This window comes from Mycena indigotica, assembly GCF_014461135.1.
Source record: "Mycena indigotica strain 171206Taipei chromosome Unknown Mind.scaff0007, whole genome shotgun sequence".
NCBI lineage: Eukaryota > Fungi > Basidiomycota > Agaricomycetes > Agaricales > Mycenaceae > Mycena > Mycena indigotica.
The window spans coordinates 2,433,638-2,448,621 of NW_023503006.1; the positions used below are offsets into that span (position 1 = coordinate 2,433,638).

Below are 14,984 nucleotides of genomic sequence, written 5' to 3' on the forward strand. Positions count from 1 at the left end.
TTGTGACAATCACGCGAAATGCAGGTTGTCGCTCGCCAAAACCTTCGTCGCGTCGTTCCAAGACTTGCTCGCTGTGTGAACACACAAACACCTGAATCTGGGCCGAAGACTACCTCGTTTGGGTTCCGGACTGTCCCAGAAGACGAAAAAGAATATCTTGTCAAAAATGTTTTCGACTCTGTCGCGTCCAAATACGACCTGATGAACGATGCAAGCTCTCTTGGCGTCCACCGCTTGTGGAAAGACAGTTTTGTCTCTGGTTTACGACCTGGAAGGCGGGGTCCGTTGCGTTGCATTGACGTGGCTGGTGGAACAGGTGATATTGCGCTGCGAATATTGGACTACGCACGCGAGCACTATGCGGATAGGGAAACAACTGTAGAGGTTGTTGACATCAATGACCAGATGCTCAAGGAAGGGTTCAGACGGTTCAAAAAGACAATGTACCATAATAGTGCGTCCTCATCGGCCAGCTCACGTCTTGCTCACGTTTCTCAGCTCCCCAAATATCATTCCACGAAGCGAATGCACAAGAACTCCCGTCTGAAAAGTTCGCAGATAATTCCTACGATTTGTACACTATCGCGTTTGGCATCCGAAACTGCACTTCAATCCCCGCCGTGTTGAGAGAGGCACACCGCGTGTTGAAACCTGGAGGAACCTTCGCTTGTCTCGAGTTCAGCAAGGTTAACAATCCTCTATTAAGCCTGTAAGATTCAAGCATTCCACCTAGACATTCACTAAAATTCACTTCTAGTGCCTACGACCAATACTCCTTTACTATGATCCCACTTCTTGGGACCATCCTGGCTGGAGACCGCGCTTCCTACCAATACCTTGTGGAGTCTATTCGCAAGTTCCCTCCCCAACCCGAGTTCGCCAACATGATCAGAGAAGCTGGGTTCTCAACGGGGGAAAGACATGGATGGAGGTGCCTGGGACAACTTATGGGGCGGTATTGCTTGCATCCACACTGCTGTCAAACTATAGAATACTTTCGCTGGTTTTCAATCATTGCAGAGGCTGCGGCGCGGTCATGTCCTCGCATCATGGCGGCGATCTGTAAAGCGTATATAATGTCAAGCCTATCTCCCTGCAGACACTCATGCATCTGCCCTTGTTCATTTCGATTGCTCAAAGCCTTTGGGTCGTTGGTGCTGCCGTTACGCGTCAGTCACAACATCCACTTGTTGCTGCCGACCACTCTCTTCCTGTTCTCAACGAACAGCTTGATGCAGCAATTCTAGACATCCTTCGTCAATTCAAGACTCCCGGTGGTATTGGGGTGGCTGTTGTGTCCAAGACGCCTAGTGGTGCCTGGCAGCTAGAGAGCAAGGGCTACGGAAACGCGACAAAAGACAAGCAAGTAACTGCCGACACACTATTTGCGATTGGCTCCAATTCCAAGCTCTTCGACATTATCGCCACCGGCCTTCTAATTTCGAACGAATCGCTCACTCCCCGCATCTCATGGACCTCCAAGATCGCTTCTCTGATTCCGGAGTGGAAACTTATGGATCCTGTAGCTTCAGGTGAGAGCACAATAATTGACCTTATGAGGTAATGTTCGCCTTTGAGAGATCTAGCGGTGTTAACATGCTGTACTAGTCATCGCACAGGCCTGCCGCGACATGATTTCATGGCGCCGCTCAATGCTCACCCGAGAGACATGGTAAGAACCCAAGTCTATCAAATAACCTCCCTTATTTCACCGTCAGATTTTAAACCTTCGGCATCTACGACCCTCGACGGGTTTCCGGGAACAACTGCAATACAATAACCATATGTACGCCACCCTCTCGTACCTTCCGGAAAGCATACTGGGCATTCCTTACGAGCACTACGTGGAAGAAAACATCTTCAGTCCCATCGGAATGCTGGACACTACATTCTTCTATGCGGATGCTGTCAAAAATGGCAATCTAGCGACCAGCTTTTACAGGGAGCAAGCAAATATGACCAAAGACCCTTTCGACCACGGTCAAACTCGTGAATTTGAGTTTTGGGACCGCAGTGAATCTGGCCATGGTCCGTATTAGGAACCCATTGCGTTCAACATCCTCTCAGTCGATTTAGCGGCTTCTGGTGCAGGTGGTGTTATTTCAAGTGCGCGTGACATGGTATGTGCTTGCGTCTTTGTGCCATATAGCTCCGCCAACTGTCAACAGGCCCGCTGGATGCAAGTTCTCCTTGCGGAAGGAACGAATACAGCGAATGAAAGCATCATACCTCCAGAAATTCTTCGGAAGGTGTCAGAGGGAATTACCGTTATACGACCGACTGCGTCTGTAGGCTCTCCTTCATTTGAGTCTTTCGCTCAATAGCTTTCAGTGCTTTCCCAGAGTTGTCCCCTGTGGTATACGGCGGTGGCCAAATGCGTTCAACGTATCGAGGCTTCGGTAAGTTGTCGTTCTAGTACTTTTGTACACCTCCCGATCGTTTATAACACAGAGATCATTGAGGTAAGTTGTTCTACGCGTTGTGACAGCAAAGCTAAATAGCGTCATAGCACGGAGGGAGTACTCCAGGTTTCAAGGCTCAAGTTTCGCGTATCCCAACAAAGAATCTGGGAGTCGTCGTTCTATCCAACGAAGAAAACCTGGGGGGCATGCTCCAGGAGGCCGTTAAGTTTCGGATATTCGATGAAGTGTTGAAGCTCGATCCCATTGACTGGACAGACCGGTATGCAAATCGAGTGTTGTCTATTTGCTGCTCACCACCTATTTCAGTTATCGCTCCGCAGTCGCAAATTCAATTTCCCCTGATCCTATTCCCCGTTCCCCCGATGCAAAACCCCCTTCCGTTCCCTACGCATCATTGGCCGGTAGATACAGCAATGCTGCGTATCGGGACCTCGACTTTTGTTTATTCTGGATGGACGAAACCACGGGCGATGTGTGCCATTCTTTGAGGAAAGAAATCACTCAACGGCTTCCTAACGTCCTGGATCCCAACGTTCCTACTCTGGTCTCGCGCTTTGACAGCATAATCTCTAATTATCTGCAAATGTCGCACTTCGCAGGCAACATGTTCAACCTGACAGCACTATTCAGCAATGTGAGTTCCAAGTCCCCAAACAGGCACTCAATGACCGTCAATCAGACTGTTAACGATGATACATGGGTTCTAAAAGTTCCAGGGCTCCGCGCAGAATTTGAGGCGGTCGATGGGATTATTGGATTTGCGCCGATAGATATATGGGGCGCTGGGGATCGTGTGCCTGCTTCATTGGGCGAGACGGTGAAAGAGCGGGCTGAGGTTTGGTTTGACAAAGTTTAATGTGTGAGGCTGTGCATGTCAACTAGAACCTTGCCCTCTACCATGCCCAAGTCGAACAAAGACTTTGCATACTCACAAGAACACGTTCTGGAGCGCGCGTTGGAGCGTTACCGCCTCGAACTGAATGCCGAGGACTATATCACGCTGAACGAAAGAGTCGGCCGCGCCAGAGAAAGCGAGTCGGCAACCGACGACGAAAGATTGTTGAACGATGAGAATGGCGAGCAAATTTGGGCTGCGGTGTGGGGCACACAAACTCTATCGTGTGTGTGGACAGTGTCGTTGGCGAGGGTTACTACGCTGTTACCAGAGGGAACAACAATAACAAGGCGAAAGGGAGGCAAAATGCAGAAGAAGAAAACCTGAATCTTATGTCAATTTAAAGTTATCGTTTGGATCGGCTATCTGGTGCAACATCTTCAGTTAGCAATGGCGCTAAGACTACTTACTACAAGGATGCCGCCAGCCTATCAAAGAGGCTAGTCCAAGCCACAGCGGCGATTCTGTCAAGTACCATAACGTAGATACAACTGATCGCAAGCCAGGAATTCATATGGCTTTCTCAATCGAACAAGGGACGACGAAGCCTTATGTGGCCGTCGCAGCACCAGCCGATCCAACTGCTTTCGCATTTGGCATCTTCTTATCTCCCGTCGCTAGCTGTTCTAAATCAGCAGGTTTGAAGTAGTGCGGGGCAACTTCGAGCAGCCACTGGGGCTTGATCTCCATGACTTGCCTTGGAACTACAATCAGCGCTTCATAAAGCACAAAAATGAACAAACATACCGCATATAAGACTTGGAGGTCATTACTAGCTCATAGTAGAGCACAGTCTTAACTGGTGGCTGGAACTGAAAGAGACTGGATGACGGGTGGATGTAGACGGTATGATTCGTCTTCAGCGTGCGGTACGAGTCACCACTCTTTTGTAATTGCGCCTATGGAAAACCGTCAGCAGAGGGTCGAGGAGAGATATAAATTGACAGCCATACCGTGTTGTAGAAGTACCCCGAGGTCAGGGCCTTCTGAACTGGTGTGATGTCGTTCGAGTTAGGATTTGACTGGACAACAACTTCGACGCGTTCGCACAACCCTGCCAACTGGTCTCTTATATCCCGTGCGCGGCTTAGGCTCTTGAACTGGAGGAATTGCTCATAACAGAATTGTTGCGAGTAGTTGGTCTCCGCCCATTGCTCCCAGACATTGAGTAAAGTAAAGTGGTCTCCGCCTGGTCGAACAAAATTTTGACGTGCTTGGTCAGCATGTAGTTTCTTGTCTTTCGGTCGATAGAATAGAGATCCCGATTCCGAAAGCATAGATATTATGGTCAAGACCTGAAGATACATCAGTTGTGGTATTTGCGAAAACGAAGAATACAGTACCTCATCAGTACAAGAGTAGTCTTCACTCGATATGATCGCCTTGGATAACATAGGGTCGACAGGGAACTCAGCCATCCTTCGTCCTAGCTTCGTCAGCTCGCCACGGTCATTTAGCGCCCCCAACGCGTAAAGGAGTTCGAGCGCCCGCATGAGGGTTTCTCCCGGAGGCGGATCGAGAAACTCGAAACCAATCAAGTCGTTGATACCAAGAGATTTCAACATCAGAACGGTCATGCCTAAATTGGTGCGCTGGATCTCAGGAATGGTATTGGACTCCAATTCATTCGCGAATGCCCATTTAGTGTAAAGTCGGAAGGCCTTCCCGGGACCCACACGGCCTGCTCGACCTGCTCTTTGATTGGCAGAGGCGCGAGAACACTGTGACAAGAATTAGCAAGAGCCTCGACGAGCAAAGCATAGATCAACTTACTGGAACGACAACCAAAGAAGACATCCCCGTTCGCGGGTTATACGAATTTTGCTTTACAAATCCTGGGTCGATAACAAAGACGACACCGTCAATAGTGATCGAGGTCTCTGCGATATTGGTTGCCAAAACAACCTTTCGCGCCCCTTCAGGTGTTGGTTCGAAGATTTTGGCTTGCATGTCGCTCGGCAGGTTGGCATAGATGGGACAAACAATTAGTTCCGCAATCTTGTTGCCTAATGCTCGTGACGTCTCTTGTAGATTTTCATGGCAAGCCTCAATTTCCTCTTGACCCTTGATAACGGTAAGTTAGAGATGACATGCAGAGAACAACGCACAGTAAGGAAAACAAGGATATCCCCTTTAGGCTGAGTGGTGTGGATTTGGAAGACAGTTGTGATAGCGGCATGGAGGTAGTTAGCTTCGGGTTGTGGGGTATAATGGATATCGACGGCGAATTGGCGACCGGGAACTACATAAAAATCTCAGTTAGGACGGGAATAAAATGGAGAGAACAAACCGTAAAACGTGGGAGCATTGTCAAAGTACTCGCTGAACTTTTCAGCGTCAAGGGTAGCACTCGAGATGAGCAGTCGTAGCTCTGGCCGAAAACGCGCAATGTCCTAAACGCCGCGGATCAACAATCTAACTGGGGCGACATGAGTGCGGCAACGAACCTTCACAAGAGCAAAAAGAATATCCGTACTCAGAGTCCTTTCATGCGCCTCGTCGATAATGAGAGCCGAGTACCCGGCCAAATCCGGCTCCGTGAGGAACTCGCGCAACAGCATCCCATCGGTCATGTACTTGAGCACTGTTTTGTCGCTAGTGCAATCTTCGAAACGGATCGAATAACCAACTTCATACCCGACTTTTGTACCCATTTCCTCCGCAACACGGGCAGCGACGGACATGGCAGCGACTCGCCGTGGTTGTGTGCAGCCAATCTTGAGTCCGCCTTGAGTGTAACCTGCCTCATGAAGGTACTGGGGCAGTTGAGTTGTCTTGCCAGAACCAGTTTCGGCAACAACAATGAGCACTTGGTGTTCTTTGACGGCCTCGATGAGCTGCTCCTTATATCCATAAATGGGCAAGTTTTTGCGCGTCTCTTCAATCGTTTTCGCTGTCAATCGCTCAGTGAAGGTCTGCTATTCGAGTAAAGGAGACTCACCTCGCTTTTCCGCCGCGTCAATTTGATCCTGCAGCAGTTTCTCGGCCGCTGTCATTCGTGTGCCGGGCATGGATGAGTCCATAACGAACTTGATCGTTTGACTTTCGTCAAACACATACTCATAATCATCATGGATCTCTTCCTTGTCCAGAGCCCCGGTCTTGAATGTACTATGTCGTGTTTGACTCGCCTCCCACTGGTCCACGTCTGTGACAAATTGGTCGTCCTTGGGTTTTGCCTCTTCGTAGCGTTGGTAAAGAGCATTTTCCTTCTTCTTCTTGTCGATCTTGCCCTGCTCGGTGATGTAATCTTCGGGGAGCATATAGCCGTCGTATTTGTCGTTGATTTTCATCCGCTGCTCGACAAGCTGAAGCAACTCCTTCTTGTGTTCAAGTTCACGCCGTTCACGCTTCGATATTTTCATCCCGCTAAAGAGTGCTTCGTCGTCAGCAATCTCCTTCCGTAAGAGCTCAATTTGTTGAAGTTCTCGTTTGGTAAGATACTCTTGACGGGAGTGTAACCGCAGTGAAGGCATAGCAGCTGTCCTTGCCACGGAATCGTCGGCCAATAGTCGCCTCTGTGCTGCCTCTGCCGCGGCTCCTTTGTCTTTTGACGACCGATCTTCAACAATCTTCTTCGTCTTTTCCTTGTCCCGCTCTCTGACCCGTTCGGCGAAAGCATCTCTGTCACGAATGTCCTCTATTCGCTCTCGCTCTCTCTTCGTCACTTCATCTTCCACCTCTTCCATGTGCTCGTCAACATCATCTCCCCGAGTTTGCTCCTCGGCCCTTCTCCGTTTCCTTGCCTTTTCTTCTTCGTCACTCTCCCATTCTTTATCGTCATGTTCCCGTTTCCTACCATGCCGTTCTTTCCGTTTCTCGTCCCCCCTTCGCTTCTCCTTCAATGGAATGATGTCACTTGGTCCAGCTTCATCGTCGTCCAGCAGGAACCCAAACTTCTGCGAATGAAGCGCTTTAGTCTCCTTCTCGGCCTTTTTCTGTGCGCTGTCCCGCTTGTGCTTGTGTTTTCGTGGGGCCTGCTTGAACACCTCGTTGATGAACTGGTGGGCATCCGGTGTGTCCGGGAGACCAGAGGCATTGAGAGCAGAGAATAGGGCATCTGGGGTTTTGGCCGACTTCGCTATAACATCGTCAGGGTGTGAAATGGACCAATGCAAGCATAACTTGCCTGAAGCTATGACATAGTCAATAATTTTGCGGTCAGAGAGACCGAATAACTGCAGATTCATCAGAACAAAATTATTCTGGGCGCTCAATCTACTTACCCTCAGCGAATTATCGCTGATGTACCGCTCGAGTTCACCAGACATTCAGGCTGAGTCGACGCGGGAGTGACGCGGGTCACACAAACGTGACCATGTGACATGCCTCCTCAACCGCGAACACCACTGCGACGCGTCTCGCAAAGCTCACTTTTCGCCGTCTCCAATGCTGAACCCACAGATACCGGGTCCGGTACAATATTTCTCGATGCTGCCATTTCCGAGCTTGCAGACGAAACCGAACTACTGCAACATCATGTTGAGCAGTTGCACAATCTAAGCGAATCCCTCGCGACCTTCAACGAATCATTCGCCAGTTGGCTATATGTTATGCAGATGAACTCGCTTACTATTGACTGGGTTCAAGTGCGTATGCCAACCTCGCTCTTCCCTCCAATATTTCTATTATTCTGAATAGGCGCCATCGGGCAATTCCTTTGAGCTGGCTAAACGCCGAGCTGGTGCGCCTTATGCTTTCAGGACTCATTCCATGCAAACAAATGGCAATCAGAGCGTAAAGCGATTGCGGCAATGGAAGAAATGCAGGCCAAAGCCCGGGCCGCCGCCGCCGCTCGTGAGCGAGAACGCGAAGCTGAAATGACGAAGACCCTGGAGAACACGGAGGGAGGGGATACAACCTATGCTGGGCACACAACAACTAATGCCTCTGGGGCGTCTAAATCAATCCTGAAAAAGAAACCCGGGAAGCCCAAGTTAACGGCGAAGGAGAAGAAACAGCGTGCGGTGCGTTGAACATACTTGACTCAGATCGTCACTGCTCACCAGGTTTAGATCGAAATCGAAAAGGTCATAGCTTGTTTGCCACTCGAGTTTCGAGGCAGCGATCCGGTGTGCTTCTTGCCACAGTAACATAGCATTCCTGACTATCGCTAGAATCTTCGGAAACATATGGACCTTGTCATCGAGGGGTTTTTTGATGCCCTGGACCACACAGTCAAATGTAGGCAACCCCCTTAGGTTCTTTTGCCTCTTACACCTCTGTTAGTAACAGACTTGATTAAGCCTCCTGATCTTTCTCAAGCCCGCGTGAATAAATGCCTCATTGCTCTGGTGAATAGGAAGATTGTCTCGAAGAACAGTAGTACAGGCACTGTATTATATCACTGGCAAGGTGTATAATTCCTCGTCCGTAAGGCTTGTCAAGTGCAAATAATTTGAAGGAGGCTGAATCTAATCTAATCTCGGGAATGATCTAAATGATGTGTCACGCGTCACGAAAATTTTCGGCATGAGCCACCAACCGCGAGAGAAATTCAACGCTAAAGCACGCCAGTCGACTGCGGGCTCCAAGAAGAAGGGAAAAGGAAACAAGACCCAAAGCGACGATCTCAAAGACAGCAATGCTGAGATTGTGGTTCCACGAAGTAAGGAGGACATACTAGCTCAGAAAAGGGAAAAATTGAGGGAAGAAGTGGGTCATCAATCTTCGTTTGACTGTGTCCCAATCCTTGACAACAGTGCATAGCTTGCCGCCCAATCCGAGACGAAATGGAGTAGCAAGAAGCGCAAGAGACTGGACAAGTATATTGTGTGTCGATCTACCTTTTGGTTCACAATTCTTCGTGGTGCTGAACGATGGTCCAGGAAAAGAAGCTAAAGAAGGAGGAGCGCGTGCTTATTTTTGAGAAACTTGCGTACGTTGCGTTTGTTTTGCTTGGATCTTGTGTTTATAAGGTTGCAGACAGGCTCAAGCAGCTCTGCCAACCTCAATCCAACTCCAATCTTCGTCTACTCTTGGTACTGGAAGAGCGCATACCCACAGCGAACAGCTTTCCAAATCTGAAGACCAGGAGGTGCGAAGGGCATTGGAGGGACAAACTGGAAGGAGAAGACGGAACTATGATTCATTCACCGTTGTTGGGCCCGAGTCAGATTCCGATGAGCCAACAGAGGAAGAAGAAGAAGACTTTTCGTCAACGTCACCCAGTGCTAGTGCTTCATTTGTGCCAGCATCTGTCCCCACCCCAATCGGTTCTGCGGTAATTGGCAGTGCGCTTCAACGAAACCCTGACGGGACTCTGGTTCCTCCCAAAGTCATACCGAGGTCGCAGAAAAAGGTTTGAATTGATCGTTTATTTCGTTTCCTCTTATTGAATTTGCTCAAGAATACATTCAAAAGCTGGAGCAGAAAGCAACCAGTATCCACTCCGGATGCCTCCTCCTCGTCTTCTTTCGACAGCTCAGACTCGGCAAACGATCCTTCTGACGGCGAAGACGAGGAGAAATCAGCCGGTGAAATGGAGGCGGAAGAAGAGCCTCAGGTCGCGCCAAAGCGGAATTTCAAGGATTGGGCAGTGAAGCAATTGGGCATGACGAAGAGCTATATGGCTCCCTCCCAGGTTGACGTCCCTTCACAGGATGTCCCTCCAATACCTAACCCTCACTCCTATCCTCCTCCCCGAAAACGACAAAGGACGGAGACCAAACGTGGGCCACTAGGCGCTGATTTCAAAACTCCAACATCGCCTTTCGCACAACATGTTCTGCAATCCTCAGTTGCCGATTCAATCAAGTCCGTCGATGTCTTCCGACCTGCCGATGTCATGGAAGCTCGAATGCTACTCCCCATTGTGACTGAGGAACAGCCAATCATGGAAGCTATACGTTTAAATCCAGTAGTTGTCATTTGCGGTGAAACTGGGAGCGGCAAGACAACGCAGGTGCCCCAATTTCTCTTCGAGGCAGGCTTTGGATCGCCTGGAAGCGGTAAGGCTGGCTTGCGATGTCTTTTTTGCTCTCAACCTTATTGTAGATAATCCTGGCATGATCGGTATTACACAGCCTCGACGCGTTGCTGCTATTTCCATGGCTGCTCGAGTTGCACATGAACTGGCCTTACCACCTTCCCGCGTCTCCTACCAGATTCGATACGATGCAACTGTTTCTCCTTCGACATCAATCAAGTTCATGACCGATGGGGTCCTACTCCGCGAACTTGCAACGGATTTTCTTCTCTCCAAATACTCAGTTATCATCATCGACGAGGCCCACGAGAGGAGCATGAATACCGATATTCTCATAGGAGTTTTATCTCGTGTCTTGAGGTTGCGGGAGGATATGTGGAAGGCCGGCACCGCCAATGTTAAAGTTAGTACACAGTTTGTGCCATGTGATCTCTCACAGAATTTTTTCAGCCCCTTCGCCTAATCATTATGTCTGCGACTCTTCGTGTTAGTGACTTTGCAGAAAACAAGACCCTTTTTCCCGTTCCGCCACCCGTTATCAACGTTTCTGCTCGTCAACATCCCGTGACAGTCCATTTCAGTCGGCGAACGTCGTCTGATTATGTGACCGAAGCGGTTAAAAAAGCGACCAAGATACACGCTCGTCTACCTCCAGGCGGTATACTCATTTTTCTCACTGGTCAGAACGAAATTACTGGGGTTTGTCGAAAACTTGAGGCTAGGTTTGGTGTCAAGGCTCTGGAACAAAAACGGCGTCAACAACAATCTACCGAACGTGACCACTCTGATGAGGCTACCAGAATCCAATTATCTCAAGGTGAGTTGTGATGTTTTTGATGAAGTACTACTAACGTGAGAGCAGTGGATGTCGAGGCGGAGGACTTGGAGCTCGGCATCCAACCGCCTGATCACCTCGCGCCAGATGTGGACGAAGGGATGGCTGATGAGGACCCTGATGCTTTGGAAAGTGATGATGAAACTGACGAAATTCGACTCGACAAAGAACTAGGTCTTGATCCGGATGATGCTGACGGTATGTCACGACCTTGATTTTCTAGTTCACCGATTAATTGAGACTAGTTCCGATGCATATTGTACCGTTATACTCGCTTCTTCCAAGTGAAAAGCAAATGTTAGTCTTCAAGCCGCCTCCTGAGGGCACCCGGCTCGTGGTTGTATCGACAAATGTCGCAGAAACATCACTGACGATACCTGGCATTCGCTATGTGGTAGATTGCGGTCGAGCCAAAGAGGTAAATTACCGTCAACTCGTGTGTTCGCTCCTCTGACGACGCTCTGTACAGCGTCGATATGATACGGCCAATGGGATCCAAGCCTTCCAAGTTGGATGGATTTCCAAGGCCTCTGCGGCTCAGCGTGCCGGTCGGGCCGGCCGTACCGGTCCCGGTCACTGTTATCGACTGTACTCGTCAGCTCTATTCGAAAACCACTTCGACAAGTTTGCAAAACCCGAGATTTTACGTATGCCGATCGATGGTATCGTCCTTCAGATGAAGAGCATGCATATTGATGCGGTTGTGAACTTTCCGTTCCCAACCCCCCCAGATCGCTCAGCACTATACAAGGCGGAGAAGGTTTTGGGCTTCCTTGGTGCACTGAGCGTGCCCAAGATATCCAATCAAGGACTACTCGCCGTTGCGGACGCGACTGTTGACGGTCAAATAACCGAAATTGGAAGGCAGATGTCACTCTTTCCCCTTTCGCCACGGTATTCTCGTATGCTCGTCAGTGGTCAACAGGAAGGCTGTCTACCTTATATCATATCTATCGTTTCGGCCATGTCGGTCGGGGACCCATTCCTCCACGAAGAAGCTCATATGAAGGATGTAGAAGAAGAAAACGAAGCCAAAAACGAAACTGATGACTCTCATAAGAGGCAACGCAAGGCTTTCCATGAGACGCAGCATGTTCGTCCGGGATATTTGCTCAAAAGCTTACCTGACAACTCGGTAGATTCATTCTTCTTTGGGAAATTTCACGAGCGACATATTCCGAAGTCTGTCAGTCGTTGGAGCCTACGAATATGCGGGTGGAGGATATCAATTCTGCTCTGCCCATTTTGTGCGACCCAAGGTATACTTTGCGCTTATATCCAATATTGTCGATATAACAGGAAGCCCAGGCTATGGAAGAGATTCATAAACTCCGTGCTCAAATAAGCAACATCGTGCAAGCTAATTTTCCTGGGGCGGAGGCTGGTTTTGCCCTCAAAGTACCACCGCCAAGTGATCTCCAGGTACAGAGGAAGCTGCGACTCCTTGATTTCTAGCTCATTCATTACCAGTTGAAGATGTTGCGTCGTTTGGTCACTACAGGGTTCATTGACCAAGTCGCCATACGGAAGGACCGACTGGAGAAAACGCCGTCCGGCATCAAGTTCAAAACATCGAAGGGCGTTCCATATAAGGCCATGGGCGTGACTGAGGATGTATTCATCCACCCCTCCTCTGTTCTTGCCACGGTGGAGGCGCCAGAATATATCGTCTACAGCGAATTAGTGCGAACAAGCCGCGTTTGGGTTAAAGGCGTAACCATCGTCAATGCGGCATGGCTCTCTTCCCCTTCCAACGGGATGTGTACCTTTTCGAAACCGACGAAAAACATTCATGGTGATCTCGTTGTGACACCTCGTTTCGGGAGCGATGGCTGGGAGCTGCCCGCCATTGCGGCAGAGAAGATTGCCAAGTTACGTTGACATGGTGGACCTCAAGTATAAGAAGTTAGTATTCACTGTAGTTATACTTTATACAAGACCCAGGAAAGCTGAGCCTGCTCGTTCCACTACCAATTGACTTCGAGGATGGTAGGTAGTGTGTAAACTCTTTAAGATACCCATTATTGTCCGACACATCTAAATTTAATACGGACTAGATTTCTTCAGCTCGAAAGAAGCTACGGGTGTGTGGTTGAAGACACGAATCGGCCACACAAAGCAGTAGAGGGTCATTGCGATCCAGAGTGGCAGGGCATCGAGCACGTAGAAATACCCTTCATGGGTGAAAACCATTCCGTTATAACCCTGCCAGCATTGTTTAGTCCACGATTTTCAAAACCAACCCAGAACACTGACACCAACAAATTCGACTATGCGGAAAACAGAGCGAATGAGGATGCCGATGCAAGTCAACGATGTAACGTAGAAGAGAATTCGCCAGTCTTCTATTGGTTCACGAGAGAACAGACGGAAGGGCTCTTGAACTCGGGGACGCCAGACTTCGGGGAAGTGCTTTTGACTGCATGCAATGAGTAACTAGTTCAAAGGGATTGGGTTGCCTCTCACATCCTTATACCGAATACGACGAAAACGATAGTGAAGAGCAGAAATGAAACTGCTTGTAAGATGATGCCGACTTCAGCGATCTGGGGGGGACATGAATTAGTGCGTCCTGCGAGGGAGACATGTAAGCACCTTGTTGCCGATGTTTGCCAAATTTACGTCTTTCATCGCGGTCAGTCCGCCGCCCGTGCTTTGCAGAAGGAACGTCGATACGTCGCTCCAGACGAAGAGCCGCACGATCAGAGTGGGGCGAATGAGCATGCATTTCTCTGCTATTTCTTCGTCGAATATTCTAACCAGATGGGAAAGAATCATGTAGTCGGTCGCAAGGAAGAGACATGGCTAGATAATTTCAGTTCCGAGTCAAAGTATTGACCGTTTGTGCTCACTGAAAGCAGGATGAACTGTGTAAGATCAGCAAAAATGAAGCGGTCTATTATCAGGGGGTCACGTACTAAATCCATAGCAATGTACCGTCCCATTGAGCTTGGCTCGTTGGCAAAAATGATACGAAGAACGAAACCAAGGGCCATGGCTGAGGAACTGAGGCAATGCATGTTATCCGGAGATTGACCCACCAGTCATCCCGCAGGTGAGCCATAGAATAAACGGTCGGCGCGGTGTCACAGTAAAGTACTCTAGACAACTCCAATTGAGGACAATCAGCTAGCACAAGTAGAAGCGCCTTACGAATCCATTGAACCAAAGCAGAGATCCCATAGAGAACAAGAGCAACAAGTGAAGGTCCTTTCTAGGTTCCCAGTTAGGTTGTCAAGATGTAGGTATTGGAAGCCGATTACCTTGGGGATATAACCACCGCTGAGTAGGTGATTAGATGAAAGCTGGTATTACAAGTGCAAACGAACATGACACGGGGCCCAAGGTCAGCGTCCGTAGTATGTGTCGTACTATTCTCTACGGCGAGAGCAGTAGCGCAAAGAGCGGAGAGGACTATGAGTCGAGAATAGTGGGGCATAAGGTACTGAGGAACAGCTTGAAGCCATGCGGGAACTATAAGGCAGAGCAAAACAGCGAGCCTAATAGCGATCGCAGCCTGTTGATCAATTTCCTCGCGACTTTTGATGGCGATCGTCGGGGACGAATTACTGTATTCACTCAACGCAAACTAAAAGTTCAATTCCAACTTAAGTTGGAAACGAGACTTTATCCGAGTGGCCAACTGCAGGTCATATGCGACAAGAGTGGTCCAAGGTAACGACAAAAAAGTTGGGGTCAGAAGGCACCCATGACCCATAACGAATTTAAACACTGAGCAACGGTTCTATCCAGAGAGAAGATAGTTTACTTAGGATTACATAAGACTACAGCTGTTACCTTCTTGCAGTGCAAGCTCCAAAGTAGCTCGCCGCGCAAACATTTGCAACCTTTCAGATTTCTGGCACCAAGCATCCGAACTGCGTCAAATCCCGGATCAAAATG

At 49.1% G+C, this 14,984-nt stretch overlaps 4 protein-coding genes across 4 annotated transcripts; 2 read left to right on the plus strand and 2 right to left on the minus strand.

Moving 5' to 3' along the window:
- Positions 1-18: 18 nt before the first annotated feature.
- Positions 19-3,279, plus strand: MIND_00852800 (Beta-lactamase class penicillin binding protein; the record flags this gene model as incomplete). Its single annotated transcript, XM_037365191.1, has 12 exons — positions 19-454; positions 499-709; positions 758-931; positions 1,069-1,560; positions 1,609-1,672; positions 1,719-2,028; positions 2,077-2,284; positions 2,332-2,399; positions 2,452-2,462; positions 2,510-2,682; positions 2,730-3,057; positions 3,103-3,279. The coding sequence occupies 12 exons, from the start codon at positions 19-21 to the stop codon at positions 3,277-3,279; spliced, it is 2,652 nt and encodes an 883-aa protein (XP_037218433.1).
- Positions 3,280-3,867: 588 nt separating this feature from the next.
- On the minus strand, positions 3,868-7,589 carry MIND_00852900 (putative PRP2-RNA-dependent ATPase of DEAH box family; the record flags this gene model as incomplete). The annotated part of the gene is made up of 10 exons (XM_037365192.1): positions 3,868-4,015; positions 4,066-4,217; positions 4,272-4,613; positions 4,662-5,039; positions 5,092-5,382; positions 5,427-5,560; positions 5,609-5,711; positions 5,766-6,211; positions 6,260-7,496; positions 7,545-7,589. The coding sequence occupies 10 exons, from the start codon at positions 7,587-7,589 to the stop codon at positions 3,868-3,870; spliced, it is 3,276 nt and encodes a 1,091-aa protein (XP_037218434.1).
- Positions 7,590-7,643: 54 nt separating this feature from the next.
- On the plus strand, positions 7,644-12,962 carry MIND_00853000 (uncharacterized protein; the record flags this gene model as incomplete). The annotated part of the gene is made up of 19 exons (XM_037365193.1): positions 7,644-7,907; positions 7,960-8,002; positions 8,053-8,285; positions 8,334-8,390; positions 8,436-8,502; positions 8,548-8,612; positions 8,836-8,973; positions 9,028-9,090; positions 9,147-9,196; positions 9,244-9,619; positions 9,668-10,268; positions 10,315-10,649; positions 10,697-11,063; positions 11,109-11,279; positions 11,327-11,499; positions 11,551-12,174; positions 12,221-12,340; positions 12,390-12,503; positions 12,552-12,962. 19 exons carry the CDS (start codon positions 7,644-7,646, stop codon positions 12,960-12,962), a joined length of 4,272 nt encoding a protein of 1,423 aa, XP_037218435.1.
- A 162-nt stretch (positions 12,963-13,124) lies between these two features.
- MIND_00853100 (uncharacterized protein) lies at positions 13,125-14,571 on the minus strand (the record flags this gene model as incomplete). The annotated part of the gene is made up of 10 exons (XM_037365194.1): positions 14,411-14,571; positions 14,345-14,363; positions 14,235-14,295; positions 14,123-14,182; positions 14,000-14,079; positions 13,934-13,948; positions 13,677-13,886; positions 13,548-13,627; positions 13,338-13,500; positions 13,125-13,286 (listed from the first exon to the last, which is right to left on the minus strand). Exons 1-10 carry the CDS (start codon positions 14,518-14,520, stop codon positions 13,125-13,127), a joined length of 960 nt encoding a protein of 319 aa, XP_037218436.1. The 5' UTR covers positions 14,521-14,571.
- Positions 14,572-14,984: the final 413 nt, after the last annotated feature.